Below are 21,001 nucleotides of genomic sequence, written 5' to 3' on the forward strand. Positions count from 1 at the left end.
TTTTCTTTTCTTTTCTTTTCTTTTCTTTTCTTTTCTTTTCTTTTCTTTGTGTCTGTACTCTTCCTCTCTGGCACTTGTTCCCTTCTCTAAGTTCTAGTACTTTTCCTTTCTAAAATGACTCCTAAATATCTTTCCAGACTTGGTCCCTCTTCTGCACAGCAAACCTGCATTTCCTGCTCTCTTCAGGATATTTCCTCCTACATATTCTAGTCAATTTCAATGTACTACAAAGTGACGTAGGTTGGGTATTATTCCCCTGACCCTATTCCATTTGAGTTCTGAATTTCTTCTTGCACATTCATCTACGGTAGAGGTGTTGAACTCAAGTACTAATGGGTCCCTGCAACTGAATATTGATTTAGACATTCATAAATTAACATCTCTCTTGTATTTTCATTATTTTGCTAAGCAATTTCCATTTTCATTTTAATTTGTTTTCAAGGAGCTTTGCAGCTGTTGGTAAACATCTGTGAATTTGAAACCTCTAATTTCCATGGTTTTCAATTTTCATAACTTTGAGGGTTATATTCAATTTCTTTTACTCTCTCTTATCTCACAACATCTCTTAAGTCTCTTTTCTATTCCTATTGCCATTACTACCAACACTAATAAAAGTTCTTATGACTATTCATATAAACTATTGTTGGGGCCCTTGAAAGGATTCTTCTTGGCTTCACTTTTCTTCCTACCTGGTCCATTAAAAATTTAATTAAAAGACTTATTTATTTTTAACATTTATTCCAAAAATATTTATGTTCCAAGTACTGTCCTCTCCAGCCCACCCATTGAGAAGGCATATGATATAATATCAATTATACATGTTAAGTTATAGAAAACATATTTCCACATTAGCATGTTTCAAAAAATAAAGCAAGTTTTCTCTCTGGAGGTAGATAGTATTTTTCATCATGGGTGGGTCCTTTATTATTTTATTTTTTTAATCCTTAAAAAACAACAACACCCTTACCTTCCATCTTGGAATCAAAATGGTGTATTGGTTCTAAGATAGAAGGCAATGGGAGTTAAGTGACTTGCCCAGGGTCACACAACTAGGAAGTGTCTGAGGTCAGATTTGAACTCAGGACCTCCCATCTCTAGACCTGACTCTCAATCCACTGAGCCACCTAGTTGTTCCACCTTTGTTATTTTCTTATAGTATTTGGTTCATTCTTCATACTATTGGTAGAATGATCTTTCTTGTGCATAAATCTGCTTGTGCCTATTCTTCCTCACAAAAGTCCCCATCATTTCCCTATTCTGAGTATAACTCAAAAATCACAGCCTGATAGTCAAGACACTTCCCTTTTCCTATCATACATCATATACATACATCATAACACATTATTTTATATTTCTGTGATATTAACAGCAACAAAGAGAAAAACAGGAAAAGTCTACTTTTTCAGGTTTCAAAGCACTTTTTCATTCTTTTATTTGATTCTCAAAACAACCCTCTAAGGTGGATTTTTCAGGAACTGAATTTGAGAGATGTTCATGACTTACATGCAGTCAAGAGCTAGGAAGTGTCCTAAGCAGGATTCTAATTTAAGTTAAGGATTTCATAAATATTTACTGATAATTTATATCTTGGATTCGTGGTTCAGTTCTATATCTTAAGGAAAACATAAGGGAACAGTGAGTTTATCAGTGTCAATTTATAGCCTCAACTCTGTTTTATTTATTTATTTAGATTTTTGTTTTTATTTTGAATATTTTCCCCTAGTTACATGTTTCATGTTCTTTCCCTCTCCCCCAAACTCCCCTAACCTCCCTTAGCTGATACACAATTCCACTGGGTTTTACATGTATCATTGATTAAGACCTAATTCCATATAATTGGACTAGAGTTATCATTTAGTGTCTTCATCCCCAATAATATTCTCATCAGCCCATGTGTTCAAGCAATTGTTTTTCCTCTGTGTTTCTCCTCTACAGTTCTTCCTCTGAATGTGGCTAATTTTCTTTCTCATAAGTCCCTCAGCCTTGCTCTGGATTCTTGCATTGCTGTTAGTAGAGAAATCCGTTATGTTCAATTGTACCACAGTGTATCAGTCTCTGTGTACAATGTTCTCCTGGATCTGCTCCTTTTACTCTCTATCAATTCCTGGAGGTCATTCCAGTTCACATGGAATTCCTCCAGTTCTTTATTCCTTTGAGTGCAATAGTATTCCATCACCAACAGATATCACAATTTGTTCAGCCATTCCCCAATCGAAGGACATTCTCTCATTTTTCAATTTTTTTGCAACCACAAAGAGTTTGGCTATGAATATTTTTGTAGAAGTCTTTTTCCTTATTATCTCTTTGGGGTATAAACCAAGCAGTGCTATGGCTGAATCAAAAGGCAGATAGTCTTTTAAAGCCCTTTGGGCATAGTTCCAAATTGCCATCTCAACTCTGTTTTAAATAGTCTAACAGGTGACTGATATAATTTGTTCCATTTGGGGATGTAGGTTTTTTGATGGCAAACAAGCTGTGTTGGCCACTATGGACCCAGAGATGATCAAAACAGTGCTGGTAAAAGAGTGCTATTCCGTCTTCACCAATCGTCGGGTAAGTGACAGTGTAAGCATGATACTGATAGCAATATGGAAAACTCTCTAAGCATGTTAAGAGTCACACAATTTTCAAACTATCTACAAACATTAGCTTCAATGTTGATATTCTCATAGAAGACAAGGCAAGCAAGAGAGTCTATCTAAAGGCCATTCAGCTTGAGGGGGAGATAGAAGGCAATTTTTCTGGGTCATCTTTTTGGCCCCCCAAATTTGTTAGTGGAAATACTTCCCTACCACTAACTAGACTTGCTTTTAATCTTTCTTCCCAGGCCATTATTAAAGGGAAAGAGCATTGTGGAGAATGGGTCTCTCTTCTTCATCTCCATGGGCAATAATTATTAACAGCTGCCTCCAACAGAGAGATGACCAAAGGAGACAGTCTTGGAAATACCTCTAAGGTTCATTTCCTGCTTTTGGCCAAGCCTTCTCAGTTATGATGGTGGACTAAAAAATCCTGTGGAGGGAAGCACTGAGAGAGATAGGAAGTAAGGTGTTCCATCCTATCATTGTCACTATCACCACCATCTTTATCACCACTTCACCTGTGAGAGATAGCCTAGGTGGACATGGTACCCAAGGTTTTTGGAAATAACATTGCTTGCAGCTCAATCCCCCCAGCCTTATCTTGGGAAGCAACTTCTATAGCAAGGAAGTCTGGAAACTGTTCCTATAGGTACAACAGATATAGTTTTGAGATCCAGAGAAGATAATTCATGCCACAAAAGTAAATGGGCTATTAAAAGTCAGCTAACAAAGTAGAGATTTTTTTTATAAAGAATTAGTTCAGGGGAAGCTAAGTGGCTAAGTGGATAGAGAGCAAATTCTGGAGATGAGAGGTCCTGGGTTCAAATGTGGCCTCACACATTTCCTAACTGTGTGACCCTTAGCAATTCATTTAACCCCAATTGCCTATCCCTTACCACAATCTGCCTTGGAATTGATCATTTCCAAGACAGAAGGAAAAGGTTTTAAAAAATTAGTTCAATATACTGGAAAGTGCAATGGACTTTTAATTTTGATTCTATTTAATGCATGAGTGGTATTGCCTTTGACTTTTTCCCCCTAGATGTTTGGTCCGGCAGGGATTTTGGAGAGTGCCATCTCAATTGCTGAAGATGAGCAATGGAAGAGGATTCGAACAGTGCTGTCTCCAACATTTACTAGTGGAAAACTTAAGGAGGTAAAGCAGTGAACATTGGTCATTCTAAAAGACTAAGTCTAAGGGGAAATAAGAAACTTCCAATGATTTTTTCCCAGATAAAGTCTAATTTTATGTCAATAAATGTGAGGGTTGTATAAGGGAATATTTTGCTTTCTGTTTTTTACAATAAAATGGGGAGAACTTTATCTCTGGAGTTAAAGAACCTGATCTTCATTCAAATGAAATCTTCAAAATCAATATTCAGAATTGTCAAGTCACTTAACCACTCTGGGTTTCTCATCTTTAAAATGAAGTCATCTGACTACATGGCTCTTAAATCTGTTCCTACTTTAGATCTATGATTCTATGCATTTTAAAAGAGAAAAGCAAATTTATGAAATTTCATCATGCTTCTTCTGGCTTTGGAAATCTGGTTTACTCCTAAACCCTGTTTTCCACATGTAACTGTTGTTATTTGGCATTTAGATGTTTCCCATCATAAACCAATATGGAGATGTCTTAGTGAAGAACATGAAGAAAGAAGCCGAGAAAAGCAAGCCTGTAACTATGAAAGAGTAAGTATGGGATAAAAACTGTAGCAATCTGAGGAGCATCAGAAGACCCTGATTCCTTAAACCCCTCTCCTATTACCCCTTTTCCAAAACTAAAACACCCACTTTAGGGTTATTGTCCTGACTTTTTAATTATCAAAGCAAATATAAGGGACAACATAATTTGTTCTTTCTCTCTGTGGCTAAACTCTTTGAGGAAGGTATTGAAACATGATGACTAGTTTTGCTTGTTTTTCTTCAAATTTTCTCATTCGGATCCCATTGCACTTCGGCTTCCAAAATTATCATTCAATTAAACCTTTAAAAGTTACAAAAATTCTTCAAAGTAACTAATGGTCTCTTTTACATTTATAAAACATTCCACATGCTTTTGGAATGATGTCTGGGTTGGTTTTGTTTTAGCTTCCTTGGGCATTGGGTGTTTTTAAATTTCAGATTCCAAAGGCCATCTCATGTTGGCCATTTACAAGACACTGGTGCTCTACATTTTATCTTTTAGGTATTGATTTATGTATGTATTATGCATGTATATATGTATGCATATTATTCCCCATTTGAATAGAAGCTTCTTGAGACTCAGAAATATTTTCGCATTTTTCTCAACTCTCCAGTACTTTTCTAACAGCTAAGGAACAGGTAGTGATAACAGTGATCAGCATTGTTATGCTTTTTATACCTTGATTACTCAATAATACATTCATTCATTCATTCACTCATGCATTGACTCATAAAATGCTTTGGGACTTTTATGTAATTTCTGTGAGGGAATCATTACTTAATTGATGCCACTGACCACGTTCTCCTCTTTCTCAAACTGCCCTCTGGGCATAGAGCATAGTTTGGAAACCAAATCAGACCACATTAAAATATAGCTGAGGAATATGCATCTGAATAAAAAAGACAATATTATGTGAATAATATTAATATGTGGTTTTCTATTTCAGTTTCTGACCCACAAGTATTGTTTTAAAGAATCTAGTGACATCAATATCTACTGTTTGACACTACCGACTTAGGGTCTCACTCCATGTCTTTGCTTGAAGATGAAAGATGAAATATATGTTATAAGTCTTTTTTTCTTCTATCCTCAGCATCTTTGGGGCATACAGCATGGATGTAATCACCAGTACTTCCTTTGGAATACATGTTGATTCCATGAATAACCCAAATGATCCTTTTGTCAGAGAAATCAGAAAGTTAATTAGATTCAGTTTTCTGGACCCACTCATTCTTTCAATAAGTAAGTTGGTTCTTCTTTATAGAAATTTATAATTAAAAATTCAATACCCTGAAATTCCTGAAGACTATTCAAAAATTTAATCACAGGTTTACAGTTGGATGGAAACATAAAAGTCATCAAATCTTATCCCTTTATTTAACAGAATGAGAAACTGATACATAGAGATGAGAACAAAATTTCAGAAATTCTGGGAGTTGACTTCCTTAATTACTATCTATCTATTAGAGAAAGAGGGATTTCAGAAAGCAACTGACCCAAGTCCTTAGGGGAAATACTTGCTGATTGGATCTATCATAGTTAGCTGAATTGTTACCCTAGACCAGTGATTCCCAAAGTGGGTGCTACCACCCCCTGGTGGGTGCTGCAGCAATCCAGGAGGGTGGTGATGGCCACAGGTGCATTTATCTTTCCTATTAATTGCTATTAAGATTTTAAAAAATTAATTTCCAGAGGGCTAAGTAATATTTTTTTCTGGAAAGGGGGTGGTAGGCCAAAAAAGTTTGGGAACCACTGCTCTAGACAACCAGAGATGGCACAAGATATTTGATTTTGGAGAGATTCCCTGCTACTGTTGGACTTTTCATTGACACCCACCAATTCACAGAAAATTGATGTTCTTTAAAAAATAAATTAAACCTCATTATAATTTGTGTCTCTGTTACCATCTCTTCACCTATGCTACAAATAAAATTTACTGCACCTCTCATAAAATCCTACAGTTTAATAAGGAATTTTTTGTGTTTTTTTCTTCAGCAATTTTCCCATTCCTTATTCCTTTGTTTAATAAATTGAATATAACTGTATTTCCAAAAGATGCAACAGATTTCCTAGCAAAATCTGTTATAAAAATAAAAGAAGAACGAAAGAAAACTACAGAGAAGGTGAGTAGATCTTGCCAATGTTTAGAATAAGAATATGTGTATGATGTCAATGGTTGAGTTTTTTAAACTCTGTAGAACAAGCTAAACTGGTGCTCTACTTCCCTTGATATTCACACTTGCTTGAATTTTTGTTTAATTTGGATTCTCAGATATTTTTAGTGTACTTTCTGTAACATGAAGGAATGTCTAACTCTTTGATCATATGCTTTTATTATTTAATATTTTTCAGAGTTTGTGATCTGTGTTTCTCGGCATACAAAGAGAGAAAAGATACTATCTCTTTTCTCAATTAGGTTACAGTCTCATAAATGGGATAAGATTCATACTCAATTATATACTGTAAATTAGTATATAACATATAACTAAAAATCAAGAAGAGAGAGTACCGTTCTTTATTTACATACTATCCAAAACATGACTTGACACACATACTAAAGATTATACAAGAATAGGCAAAAAACACAACTGTGCCAGTAACATTTTTTTTTTCAAATTTCTGCTCTTGGAATCTGGGCCCAAATTTAAAATAATTTAAATTTTATATCGAAGTTCCTACTTGAACAATTTTTTTGTGTGTGGAATTCCTATGACTTTTAATTCTTGAAAGCTGTGCTAGAACAGTTCAAGTTCTTGTCAACCCTTGCTATCTAAAAAGTCTTCAAGGAAATGAAAGTGATGATGATGAGAAAAAACAATACATTGTATGTTTATATGTATATAAAATATATTTTATTTAAAAATATTTTGTGTTATGTACTTGTCAGGAAACATTGAAACAAATTCCTTTACAAAATATTATATTATAAAATGGTTAAGGAAAACAATTCAGTACTATGAAAGTAACTTATTTTACATGTAACTACTTTCTCATTGTTTTCTAATTATTAATAAATGGGAAAGATATTATAAGAAAAAATAAAAAATCTTCAAGCATAGGTATATTGGTTTGTTGTATGTTTGCTGATCTAGGAATTAATCCAGCTGATGCTGAAGAAATATGTCCATTTGTTGGCATAATGAGAAACAGTTTCTTTGACTATAGTGATGCTGAAAAACCATCCATGACATTCTTATAAGATTGTGATCAGTGTGTCCATATCAGTCATATTTTATACCATTGAAGAATTATCCTTATGTCCTTTTCATTAGACTTAAGAGAATTAATTTCCTAAAGTAGTTAATATTTTCTTTTAAATTCTCTAGTGTCTACTTCCTTTTCATAATTCTGTCCTGGTGATTGGGACAGAGCCATTTAAAATTCAAGAATCTGATTTTAAGCCCTTATTTTCTTCATTTGAGGTGCAGGCTCTTTGGGTCTCTGAAGTTTTTGGTGGAAATATCTTTGTAGAATTTAACACTGTCACTGAGCTGAAGTCACAAAGTGACTTCTGATTATTTAGATCTTCAGTTGTCTATTCTGTTTTTTAGCATTTGTATTGCTGAAGCAAGCACTCAGTTGTCTATTCTGTAAGAGGGATGTTAATTTTCTGTGTTCATAGCTAAGAGCTGTTTTCTCAAGTGTTCTACTAGAATTAGTGTTTTGCATTACTTTTTCAGCATCGGGTAGATTTCCTTCAACTTATGATGGATTCCCAGACTTCTAAAAATTCAGAGTCACACTCTCAAAAAGGTAATTTGGGAATAAGGGTACTTACCAATTGGAATCTTGAAACCACTATTTGTGATAATTGAAATTTTCCAATTTGCCTAGATGATATACAAAATGGCAATAACAATAACAAAGATGACAATGACAATGATAATAACGATGCTACAAGGTTTTAAAATGGCAGAGCACTTTATATATAATACTTCATTTGATCTTCATAACAATTCTATAAACTTGTTATAATAGTTCCAGTTTAGAGATGAGGATACTAAAGCTGAAAGAGTTTAAGCAACTTCCAGAAGATCATAGCTAGTAAATCTTTGAGGTAGAATTTGAACCCATATCTAACTCCAATTCTCTCTTATATCACTTTGCCATCTTAGAAACATAGCTTGAAACCTGAAGGATATCCAGATGGAGACAATTTCCAAAAATATATTAGAATTCATGATGGTCAAGTTAGTCTGAAGCCTAGATGATGGCTCTAACATATCATAACTATGCTCCTAAAAACTTGTGTGACCTTGGGTATGTCACTTAATTTTTCTGGACTTCCTTGTCTTAGACAAAAAGCAGGGTATTGGGCAAAATGATTAAGATCCCTCTTGCTCTAAATCCCATTATTTTACTTTATCCCATGGCTTTCACCTGTGTTGGTAAACCTATGGTATATGCATGCTGGAGGGAACTGCTCCCCTCTCCATGCAAGGTTGAGGCAATTTCTTACTTCACCATCCCTCTTCCCAGCAGCCTAATGGGAGAGCTTATCCAGTCTCCCCTGAATTATTTTTTTAAAAAAATCTTTACCTTCTGCCTTTGAATCATTTCTGTGAATTGGTTCCAAGGCAGAAGAGCAGTAAGGGCTAGGCAATGGAGGTTAAGGGACTTGCCCAAGGTCACTCAGCTAAAATGTGTTAGAGACCAGATTTAACCCAAGACCTTCTGTGTCTAGATCCAGCTCTCAATCCCCTGAGCCACCTAGTGGCCCCTTCTGCCCTGAATTATTGCTATAGCCTTCTAATGTGTCTGTCTTTTGACATCATATGTTAGAAAGAAGAGAGAATTCCTCAAAATGAATTGTCAATTTTATTAACCCAGAAATAAGAACTGAGGATGAGGCATGTGTATGGAAAGAACAGATACTGGAGATATGAAAGAACAGATACAGAAAAAAAGAAGTCTAGTAACCCCAGTTATGTAACCTTTTCCCCTGCCTTGTGGGGGCAAATTTTTTGGGGGGGATTCTCATCATATTAACTTATTTAAGATCTTTTATATATCAATATATTTGTATAATTTGTATAAAAAATACATTTTTTGTGATTTAACTGAATGATATAACAAAGGAATGTTATATCTAACATTCTAAATATCTCCCTTGCCTCTATTTCAGATCTGAGTGATGAAGAAATTCTGGCTCAATCCATTATCTTTATTTTTGCTGGCTATGAAACTACCAGCTCTGTCCTTTCCTTCCTTTTTTATCACCTGGCTACCAATCCTGAAATCCAGGAGAAACTTCAGAAGGAGATAGATGCAGTTTTGCCCAACAAGGTGAGAAGATGAGAACAGAACTATTTCCACTTACCTTCCAACTTAGTACCTATTCACCCACTTACCTCATCTTCTAAGAGAAGTTTTGTCAAAATCACTGTGTATTTGCTGACTGTGTATTTGCACATTATTGAGGCATGATCATGGTTTGAAAAGGCAAAGGTGTGTTGGAACACCAGTGATTCACAGGGAATGAAATATTTCAGGAACTAGCATGAACCCTAAGCAAAATTCTGAAAAAAAAAAAACCATTTGTCCTTTGTTCACACAGTCAATCCATAGTCCTCCCACCACTAAGCATTCCTTTCTCATCTCTTCTGATACTAATGGTCTTTATGGCTTTGGGTCTCTCTACTAATAACCTACTCTATTTCTCCTTCCCTCTTTTCATATTCTCTTTCCTTGTCCCTTGCTTGCCCTCCACTCCTCTACTTGTTTTGATTATCCTTTTCTCAGAATTTCATTCATTCTCTGATATGACTGATAACAAGAGTTATAAACTCATGCAGAAGACAAAATGTCTCCTGTATGGAAACTTGAGTTTATCTATACCAAAGAACTTTTTTGACATACCAGGATCATCTTGCACCAAGTTTGATAGTCATGATTTTGGGAATACTCAAACAGTTATTTTCTTATGAAGTTAGACTATAGCCTTGAGAAGATATTGAAATAGTCCATTTAAACAGTGATGCGTGATCAAGCTACAGTGGAATGGAGGGTAGATAAATTCCTAAAAGGGTCCCTATGTGTATCATTGACCATCTGGCAAAGCCAAACATCAACCATTGTTATTGTGCTGAGAAAAACCTAGTCCCATAAGAAAATGGGGACAGATTCTGTTTCATCTTTGTTTGGGACCAGATCTTTTTTGTATGTTACTCTTTTTATTTTGCAGATTGCCAGGATTGTCTTTCTTGTAGATGAGTGATGACTGCTAATATTGACCACCCTATATGCTTTCCCAAGCACCATAATATTCTCTAAGCTATATAGAAATGTCAGAATAGTAGAATATGATCATCAAGTAGATAACTGCCTATATTATCTTTTATGAGAAACACTGGGAAATCTGTCCCATCATCCATGTATCTCTCCCAAATTCTATCATTGCCAGTGTATCACTTTGGGTCTCTTCTTGTAAATATAAAATGTTAAGCTGCTATTGAACAGTACTATAAAATTCCAACATTTATGGTGAGCTAAGAGTGTTGGAACTTCTAGAGTCCAGATAGAAGGTAGTCGTTTTAAGAAGCATAAGCAGAGAGGCTAAGAAATGGATGCTGAGTAGCAGTGAAGAGTAAGAAGAGCTCTTCTCAAGTTTCATGTGTATCAAAAATAAACTTGATGGAGGTAAATTTTGTCTGCCATTCTACCTTATATTTCATAGTTTGTCTGATTTGTTCCAAGAGAAGACTGGAAAGAATCAGAGAAGAAAAAGTTCCATCTTAACATCATTTCTTTTTACTGAGGTTTAAGAATTTTGTCAGAAGCTCAAAAGGGCTCATTTTCTTGAAAAACATTTATATAGATACAAATCTCACTTTGACAGACTTCACAATTTTTGAATCATTTCATTTAGCACATTGGCAACTACAGTGACTCCCAACATTCCATAAGTTTAGTAGTAAAAAAATATTTTTATACTTTTCCTCTAAAAGAGAGTAGTGTAAATGTCTGGTGACTAGGGCTATGATGGAGTTTGTAAAAGACAAAACATGTGAAGGTTAGATGTGATATGTCACCTTAGTACACATAAATGTCTTTGTTCTCTTCCCAGGAAGCTGTCACCTATGATGCCTTGGTCCAGATGGAATACCTAGACATGGTGATAAATGAAAATCTCAGGCTGTACCCCATAGCGGGAAGGATTGAAAGAGTTGCTAAGAAAACTGTTGAGATCAATGGCTTGACAATTCCTAAGGGAACAGTGGTGATGGCTCCTCCCTACGTCCTTCATCGTGACCCAGAATACTGGCCAGAACCAGAAGAGTTTCGTCCTGAAAGGTACTTACTTTTTTTTTTTTAAACATAGGAATTACTGCTTAGTATTTTCTGTTAAAGTGGTTTAGAGAGAATACTGACCTGGGAGACAGGATCAGGGTTTCAATCTTGGCTTTGTTTCTTGCTTAGCTTGATGGCTCTGAGCCTCTTCAAATCTCACAAAAAACCATGTATAAAGCCTATAGTGGCTCTTTCAATAGTTTTGATACAGCAACTTTAGCCATTATTTTCCATATTTAATGGATGAAGGAACTAAATCATATATATATATATATATATATATAGAGAGAGAGAGAGAGAGAGAGAATAAGTGATTTGGACTTGGCCATATAATTAAGAAGTGTCAGAAGTGAATTTTGAATCCTGATCATTGTTAGAGTTCCTAAGCTGAAAAATGAGGGACTTAGTTTTATGTCATCTGAGGTCCTTTCAGCTCTAAATTCTATAACCTTTGCTTCTTTTATTTATCTAGTCTATAGGACATGATGAATGTAACCATCTGTATTTTCATGAATCATTTCCTTGTAGATTTTTTAAACCTCAATGGTGACTAAATGTTTTAGGGAGTATCAAACAGAGGATATATTTTTTCACTCAGTCAGGAAGACCTGAATTCAAAGCTCACTTCTGATGCCTCTTAGTTATTTGGCTAAATGCACGCACTATCCTACTCAATACAAAGATTATTTGAAACATTTTCATACCTTCTCAAACCTCCCATTGCTTCCCTTCTCCCAATTCCCTCAACTGAGTACTTTCCCTTATATTTTTACTAAAAAAGTTAGATCATTCATAGTGAACTCTTTCTTCTCCCATCTTCCTCATCTCCCACCACTTAGATGACTTCTGCCACTAGCTTTTCCTTTATGTTTATGTAGAAAAATGAAACAACCTTCCTCTTTACCAAGGGGAAGCTCCTCTATTTGTTCAAATGATCCCATTACATCCCATCCCTTCCAGGACTTTGGGCCTTCTATCCTCATTCTTTTGCTTATTTACAATTATTCTCTATTTATTGACTTGTTTCTTACTGCCTATAAATATGCCCATGTTTCTTTTATTCTGAATAAATTTTCACTTGATTTTTCCTCTCTGTTAATGTCCTTTATCTCTTTTGTCCTATGTAACTAACATCCTTAAAAGGTTAACAATATAATGGAAAGGAACAAAGATTACTGATAACTGGTGCCTCCACCTTCTCCTTTCATTATCAATATCATTTCCATCATCAGCATCTTCTGATTATAAAGAATTATTAATAATCTTTTAAAATTTGTTTAGTTGTGTCTGACTCTTTGTGAGCCCACTTGAAGTTTCCTTAGCTAGGATATTGGAGTGGTTTGCCATTCCATTCTCCATCTCATTTTACAAAGGAGGAAACTGAGGGAAATAGAGATAATTGATTTGCCCAGCATCACACAGTTGCTTGTTTGAGGCCAGGTTTGAACTCAGGTCTTCCTAACTCCAGACTTGATGCTATCCACTGTGCAACACAAAAAGACTTTCAAATCAGCGAAATTCTATTGTAATAAAAGATTACCAGTCTAGTGGCTTACATTTCTTAGTAATCAATGCTTTAGTATCTAATAAATTATAAATAATATTAATATTAGAATAAATTTTGAGAGATTTTTGAAATTTAGCATTTGTTGAAATTTAGAAATTTAGCTAGAGCTCTTCAAACCCTGTTTGGAATTTTTATAATTTACAAATAACAAAAAGGACATGATTATAGGAAAGAATTATTCTGAAGAGAGGTAGATAGTGACTTGGTTATTATTGCTATCTTCTTAAGGCACATCTCTTGATTTTTTTCTAGTCTCACTCTTCCATTGATTTTTAAAAATTTGAATTCCAAAATGTCTTCATCCTTCCCCACCCATTGCTAAGGCAAGTGATATGATATCAATTTTACATGTGAAGTCATGCCAAATATATGTCCATATTAGCTTAGTGATAAGAATTTTAGAAAAGTAAAGTGAAAGAATAAACATGGCTTATTTTGTACTCAGAGTTCATCACTTCTCTTTCTGGAAGTGAATAGCATTTTTCATCATGATCCTTTTAGTAATGTTTCAGATCATTATATTGAGCAAGGCAGATAAGTGTTACGTGTTGATCATTATTACAATATTGTTATTACTATGTAAGTATTATTCTGGTTCTGCTCATTTCACTTAGCATCAGTTTATATGTCTTACCAAATATTTTTCTGAATCCATTACACTTTATCCTTTCTTGTAACATAATAGTATTCCCTCACAATCCTATACCACAGTTTCTCCAGTCATTCACCAATTGTTGAGCATCCTCTCAATTTCAAAATTTTTGCCACCATGTAAAAGAGTTGCTACAAATATTTTTGTTACTTTTGTTTTTTCCCCTTCTCTTTGTTATAAAGGTATGTTAGTGGTATTGTTGCATCAAATGATTTATAGAATTTTTAGCCCCTGGTGCATAGTTGCAAATTGTTCTCCATAATGATTGGACACAGTTAACACTGCATTAGTGTACATATTTTTCCACATGTCCTCCAGAGTTTGTCATTTTTTTTTCTGTCATGTTAGCCAATCTGATAGGAGTGAGGTGGTACTTCAAAGATTTTTAAATTTTAATTACTCTAGTCAATATAGATTTAGAGTATGTTTTCATATAACTACTGATAGATTTGACTTCTGAAAACTGCTTGTTTATATCCTTTGACTATCAATTGGACAAATGCTCTTATTTTCATAAATTTGGTTCAAATTTGGTATCTGAAAAATTAGACCCTTAGAGAAATTTGTTATAAAATATTTTATTCTAGTTTCTTGCTTTCCTTATAATTTTGACTGAATTGACTTCCTTTGTGCAAAAACTTCAAATAACATATGAGCAAAGTCGTCCATTTTACCTTCTGATCCTCTTATTTCTTATTTGGTCACAAAAATCTTCTCTTATCCATATATGTGACTGATACTTTTTATATGCTTCCCTAATTTGCTTTTTTTTAAAACCCTAAACTTCTGTGTATTGGCTCATAGGTGGAACAGTGGTAAAGGTGGGCAATGGGGGTCAAGTGACTTGCCCTGGGTCACACAGCTGGGAAGTGTCTGAGGCCAGATTTGAACCTAGGACCTCCCATCTGTAGGCCTGACTCTCAATCCAATGAACTACCCAGCTGCCCCACCCTCATTTGCTTTTGATATTATCCTTTGTGGCTAAATCATCTACCAATTTTTTTCTTTACCTGGTTGTACAGCATGAGATGTTTATGTATGCCTCATTCCTGCCAGATTGTTTTGTGATTTTCTCAGTAGATTTTGTTAAATAATGATTTCTTGGCCTCGAAGTCTGTATTTACAGGTTTATCAAAGAAAACACTAGATTACTGTGGCAATTTACTTTTTGTATACTGTGTACCTAATTTATTTCACAAATTAACCAGTATTTATTATTCAATATCATATTATTTTTATGATTGCTGCTTGGTAATATAATTTGAAAGTTATTATTAATACCCTTTCTTCCTTTGCTTTCCCCCACTTTCCCCCTTGATATTCTTGAACTTCTGTCTTCCAGATGAATTTTGTTGTTTTTTTCCCCTACTGCTGAAAAATAATTAACTGGTAGCTTGATTGGTATGGCACTGAATAGTTAAATTAATTTGAGGTGAATCATCATTTTTCTAATGTTGGCTTGACCTATCCATGAGCAATTAATATTTTTCCAATTGGTTGTAATTACCTTTATTTGTGTGATAAGTCTTTTGTAATTGTGCACATGCTTCCAAGTATTTGTATTGTTTACAGTTATTTTAAACAGAAGGTCTATTTCTATCTCTTTCTACTATATATTTGTTTATAATATATAGAACACTGATGATTTATTTTATATCCTTCAATTTTGCTAATGTTAAATGTTTCGACTCATCAAATCATCTTTAAGGAATGATAATTTTTTCCTCATTGGCCATTCCTATTATTTCAATGTCTTTTTCTGGTCTTATTGCCATATCTAGCATTTCTAGTACAATACAGAATAATCATGGTGATAATGGACATCCTTGTTTTACACCTGATCTTAATGGGAAAACTTCTAGTTTATTCCTATAACTGATAAGCTTAATATGGGTTTTAGGCAAATACTACTCATCATTTTAAGAAAATTTATTTATCCCTGTGTTTTCTAGTGTTTTTTTTTTAAATAGGAAAAGGTGGTGTATTTTGTCAAAAGCCTTTTCTGGATCTTTATTTTTGTCATTTTTGCAATTGTTATAGTCAATTATAATTAAATTTTCCCTAATTTCTGCATTATAGAAGGAATTTAAAAAAATTTCTCTTTACCTAATTTCAAAAAATAGTTTATATGATATTGAATTAATTGTTCTTTAAATGTTTACTAGAGTTCACCTATAAATTCTGTAGTCCTAGGTATTTTTTTCTTGGGCAGATCATTTATGATTGGCTCAATTTCTTTTTCTGTTACTATCCCTGATGCTCTTTCTAGTCCTACAACAGGTTTCCTCTGAAATCTCTTTCTGACCATGTGTTTAATCATTTTGTTATCTTTGGGCCATGAAAACTGATATTACTGCTGTTCTCATAGCCACCTCTAAGGTCCATAATAGGTATCCCTGTCATTTTGTGATTTTTTTTTCTAGTCCCTATTCCTGTTCCATAGAATTCTCCTTCTGATCTCCTAAGTTGACCTGAGTGGGAAAATGTTTCCGGCCATCCTTTTACTGGATATGCCATTTTTGGATTTGATTTAACATGCTATTTTTAAGTTGTATAGAGGAGACTGTTGGGAGAGTTTTGTTGGAATGTTCCTTTTATTCTGCCATCTTGACTCTGCTTCTACCTCTTCCTTTCTTCTTACAGTTTTGCTTCTAACCTTATCATTCCACTGAAACTGCTCTCTCCGAAATTGCTAATGCTTTCTTTGTTGTCAAATACAACTGCCTTTTCCCAATATTCATTCTCCTTGAACTCACTGCAGCTTTTGATCTAGTTGACCATTCCTCTCTTTGATACTTTTTTCTCTCTAGGTTTTTGGGTCCCCACTCTTTTATAGTCCTTCTACTACTTATCTGACCACTCCTCTGTCACTTCTACTGGATCTTCCTCCATATAATTTCCTCTAATTCCTAGGTGTTTCTCAGCATTTGGACCTCAACCATCTGCTATTCTGACCCCATGCTATTTTCTTTGGTGAGCTCATCAATTCCCATGAATTTAATTACCATCATAATGCTGATGACACTCAAATCTACCTATCATGCCCTAAACTCTCTCTTGACTCCCAATCTCAACTCCAAATGCCTTTCACACATCTTAAATGGATGTCCAGGGATCATCTTAAATTAAATATGATCAAAACATAATTCATTATCAGTCCCTGGAAACCCTCAATTCATCTTTCTTATTTATGGCAACATCATACTCTTAGGTCCTCTGACTCCCTAGTAGTTATACTTTATTCCTGTGTCTCTTATCCTCCTTATTCAGTCTATTGCTAAGACCTGTTTAGTTAACTTTTGAAACATTTCTCAAAAAGTCCTTTCTTCTTTTCTCTTATGCTGCTATCACTCTACCACAGGGCCTTCCTGGCTGTTCCATATACTAGACACTTCATCTATGCTCCAAGGATCTTCTCTGGCTGTCCCCCATGCCTGTAATGCTCTCACTTCTCTGTTTTGACTACTGACCTATCTAGCATCCTTTAGTCCCAACTCAAATCCTACCCTGTAAAGGAAGTCTTCCTCAATTCCTTTTAGACATGTGCCTTTCTCCAGATAATTATTTCCTATTTATCCTGTACATAGCTTGCATTATAGATATTCTCTGTGTATTCCTTCTTCCCTTATATTGTAAGATCCCTGTCCTTGAGGACAAGGAATGTTTATCACCCCCTTTTTTTATATCCCTCCACTTACTACAATGCCTAGAGCATAGAAAACACTAGAAAAATGTTTATTGGTTGGTTGATTGATTATGTATTATAGAATTAGTTTCATTGTTCTTCTGACAAGTCTTGGATCTTCTTTTTTACACTTTGCTTCTCCTTCCATTTTGAAAAAAAAATAGGTTCAGTAAGGAAAACAAGGAAAGCATCAACCCCTATGTGTACCTGCCCTTCGGTGCTGGTCCTCGAAACTGCATTGGGATGAGATTTGCACTTATGAGTATGAAAGTTGCTGTTAGCCGAGTCCTGCAGGAATTTTCCTTCAGACCTTGTAAAGAGACACAGGTAAGGAGTCACATCTTTTGTTTTCATGCTTTATTTTATTTTCATCTTAATAAAATGTCTTATGCCACATGAATAAATTTAATTTAACAGCATTTGCTTATTATATGCCTATTTATTGTAAGCAAGGAATTCAATCAATCTATAATTTTTTTAAACCCTTACCTTCCATCTTAGAATCAATACTCTGTGTTGGTTTCAAAGCCAAAGAGGTAAGGGCTAGGCAATGGTGGTTAAGTGACTTGCCCAGCACCACATAGCTGTGAAGTGTCTGAGGCCAAATTTGAACCTAGGACCTCACAGCTCTAGGCCTGGCTCTCAATCCACTGAGCTACCCAGCTGCCCCCGAATCTATAATTATTAATATGAAACATAAAGAGGGCCAAGATCTGAAAAATGAAAGTGCTGCCTTCAGAATTAATTTGATTTAACTATAATAACAATAACAGCAAAAATGACAAAATACTCTTGATAGCCAACAATATAGTTTTGAAGACCAAAATATAGCAGATCCTCTTAATTTCTCTTATTTATGAGAGAAAAATATGCAATGTTAAAGGTCCAGGAGTTAATAATATCTTAATTTCACCAAAATTCTTGATTCTATCCTAGGGCAGAATTGTATTAATAGAACATGACTACATTATATATATGTATATATATATATATATATATATACATTGATTGATTGATTGATTGATTATCCATTTTGTGACTGTCTCTGAAGTCAATTGTATGTCAACTTTCTATTACAATTATATCAATCTAACATTACTGTACATGACATTCTAACTGGTTTATTTCTATTTGTATAATCTTGTTTCATATACTGATATCATAAGCATTTATAACCACTTCTGTTTCTTTCTTATTTGTCGCTGATAATTTGTTGAACTCTAAATAAATGTTCTTAATTATTGCAGATTCCCCTGAAGTTGAGCAATCAGCCACTCCTTACACCTTCTGTACCTATTGTCCTGCAAGCTGTATTAAGGAAGAAGAAAGGAAATCAACACTAGAAATCCTCCATCTCACTTTACTTATCCCCATCTACAATCATGCCTCGCATTTCTCTACTATATTCCGAGAACAGTATATCCCTGGACTTCAAAAGGAACTTAATTTATCTTATGAACCAAACGAAGAAATTGAGAGTTTTTTTTAAACTTCAGGGGATTAATCGGTATTGCAGATGGCCTTTTGGAGATCTCCATGTCTGAGAACAATTGTAAAATGCCTGGTGGTGTCATGTCACCTATGTTGATTTATCTGATCATGTTCCAAAAGAAATAAATCCCAACATACTAGTATCACTTGATGTTACTAGACTGTACTGATTAATAGAGAACAGCATGAATTGAGCAGCTGTTGAAACAGTCCTTGACTATTATAATCACACTGAATGTTATAATAATATGTGGTAGCATATTTCTTATTTTTAATATTCTGCATTAAAGACTTCTGCTGCTACAAATCACTAAAGACATGTCTGGAAACCCCTTTTTTGATATCTAGTATACCTTAAAATCATATTAATATCATTTAGTTGGATGGTCAATGTATCTTAATTATTTTTGTTAGTTAACTCATCAGAATATTGATTCAGAAATCTGGGTTAACCATAGATATCTTGGTTAAGTGGACTAATAGTTCAGTTATTTCTTTTTTATTTTTCTATTCCTTTCATAGACATTTGAATACTAACCCTGACAAAAGCCTTGGACTGACATAGATCAGGTTCAGTCTCAGGGACTCTTCAAAAGGGACACTCTTTTGGTCATGTCCCACTGAAGATTTTACCCCAAAATTTCAGTGTTTGTCTCTTTTCTTTTTCTCTATATAAGTGCTAAAAAGGATCCTGAGTTTTTGACCACTCAGATATTTATGCAAACAATTTGTCATCAACAAAAAAGACTTTCTTTACGGTGACAAGAACTGTAAAGCAAAAGCATTTAGTCAAAACTACTCTCCTTAAGTATCTGGCTGACCTCCATTTTACCCAAGGTTGCTCTTAGGTTAGATATTGTCAAAACAGAGAAATAGCTGAGGTCACTAGAATGTCTTCTCAAATAGGAGAATGGGAGGTAAATGAGAGTTATTGGTCATTTAATGTAACTAAATAAAGTTTTAAAATGAATTAACTTTGAAAAATTCCTTATGATTTCTCATTCATCTTTACTTTTTTATGTTTTTACTAACACTGATATTTGAATGTAGTCTTTTCATCAGGATTTTCTGGATTTACTCTATTTCATTTTTCTTTATGTAGGATTATATTCAATTTTGGGGGGGTAGGTAATTCTTGATTGTAATCCTACCTCCTTTAGTTCCTAGAATATTTTATTTTAAACACTCCGTTCCTGACTGTGGTTCCACAATATTTAAATTGTTTCTTTCTGGCTGCTTGCATTATTTTTTCCTTGGCCTGGGAGTTCTGGAATTTGGCAATGATATTCCTAGGAGTTTTCATTTGGGGATCTTTTTTCAGGAGGTGATTGGTAGATACTTTTAATTTCTACCTTACTTCCTGGGTTCTAGTATATCTTGTCAATTTTCCCTTATAATTAAAAAAAAGATGTCTAAGCAATTTTTCTGATTATGGATATATAGTAATCCATAATTCTTATATAATCTCTCCTTGATCTATTTACCATGACAGTTGATTTTCTGATGATATATTTGACATTTTGTTCTTTTTTCATTCTTTTGACTTTTTCTTAAACTCTTATGGATTAATTAGCTTTCATTTGACTATTTCTAATTTTTAAGGAGTTATTTTCCAAAATAAAATTTCATATTTATTTTTCCACTAGGTCAAACCTGCTTTTTAAGGGATTGTTTTCTTTCCTTTCAAAATTACGTTAAAATTATTTGTTACATTTTATGTTCTCCCTTCTTTCTCACCCATAATAGAGAATTCTACCATTTGACAAATACTCATCTCTCTGAAGATTGGCATTCATAATTCATTCTTCAAACAACATTGCTGTTGCTGTATTCAACATTCTCTTAGTCCTACTTGTTTTGATCTTCATGATTTATTTCATGCAAGTCTTTCCATGTTTTTCTAAAATCAAACTGTTAATTGTTTCTTGCTACACAGTAGTATTCCATTACAAATATATGCCACAACAATATATAGCCATTCCCCAATTTTGGGGCATTCCCCCCACTTCCAGTTCTTTGCCACCACAAAGAGATGATATAAATATTT

General features: G+C 34.3%; 1 protein-coding gene across 1 annotated transcript in view; it reads left to right on the top strand.

Annotated features, from left to right (window-relative positions):
• The window catches only part of LOC123233944 (cytochrome P450 3A4-like), a 33,811-nt gene extending 14,542 nt beyond the window's left edge, over positions 1–19,269 (top strand). Inside the window, exons 4-13 of the mRNA XM_044659938.1 lie at positions 2,454–2,553; positions 3,625–3,738; positions 4,186–4,274; positions 5,363–5,511; positions 6,265–6,392; positions 7,950–8,022; positions 9,395–9,555; positions 11,336–11,562; positions 17,628–17,790; positions 18,711–19,269. Coding sequence (XP_044515873.1) covers positions 2,454–2,553; positions 3,625–3,738; positions 4,186–4,274; positions 5,363–5,511; positions 6,265–6,392; positions 7,950–8,022; positions 9,395–9,555; positions 11,336–11,562; positions 17,628–17,790; positions 18,711–18,806 — 1,300 coding nt within the window. The 3' untranslated portion in view covers positions 18,807–19,269. The remainder of the gene's footprint in view (positions 1–2,453; positions 2,554–3,624; positions 3,739–4,185; positions 4,275–5,362; positions 5,512–6,264; positions 6,393–7,949; positions 8,023–9,394; positions 9,556–11,335; positions 11,563–17,627; positions 17,791–18,710) is intronic.
• The last annotated feature ends 1,732 nt before the right edge of the window (positions 19,270–21,001 follow it).

Source organism: Gracilinanus agilis, chromosome 1 (assembly GCF_016433145.1).
Source record: "Gracilinanus agilis isolate LMUSP501 chromosome 1, AgileGrace, whole genome shotgun sequence".
Taxonomy (NCBI): Eukaryota; Metazoa; Chordata; class Mammalia; order Didelphimorphia; family Didelphidae; genus Gracilinanus; species Gracilinanus agilis.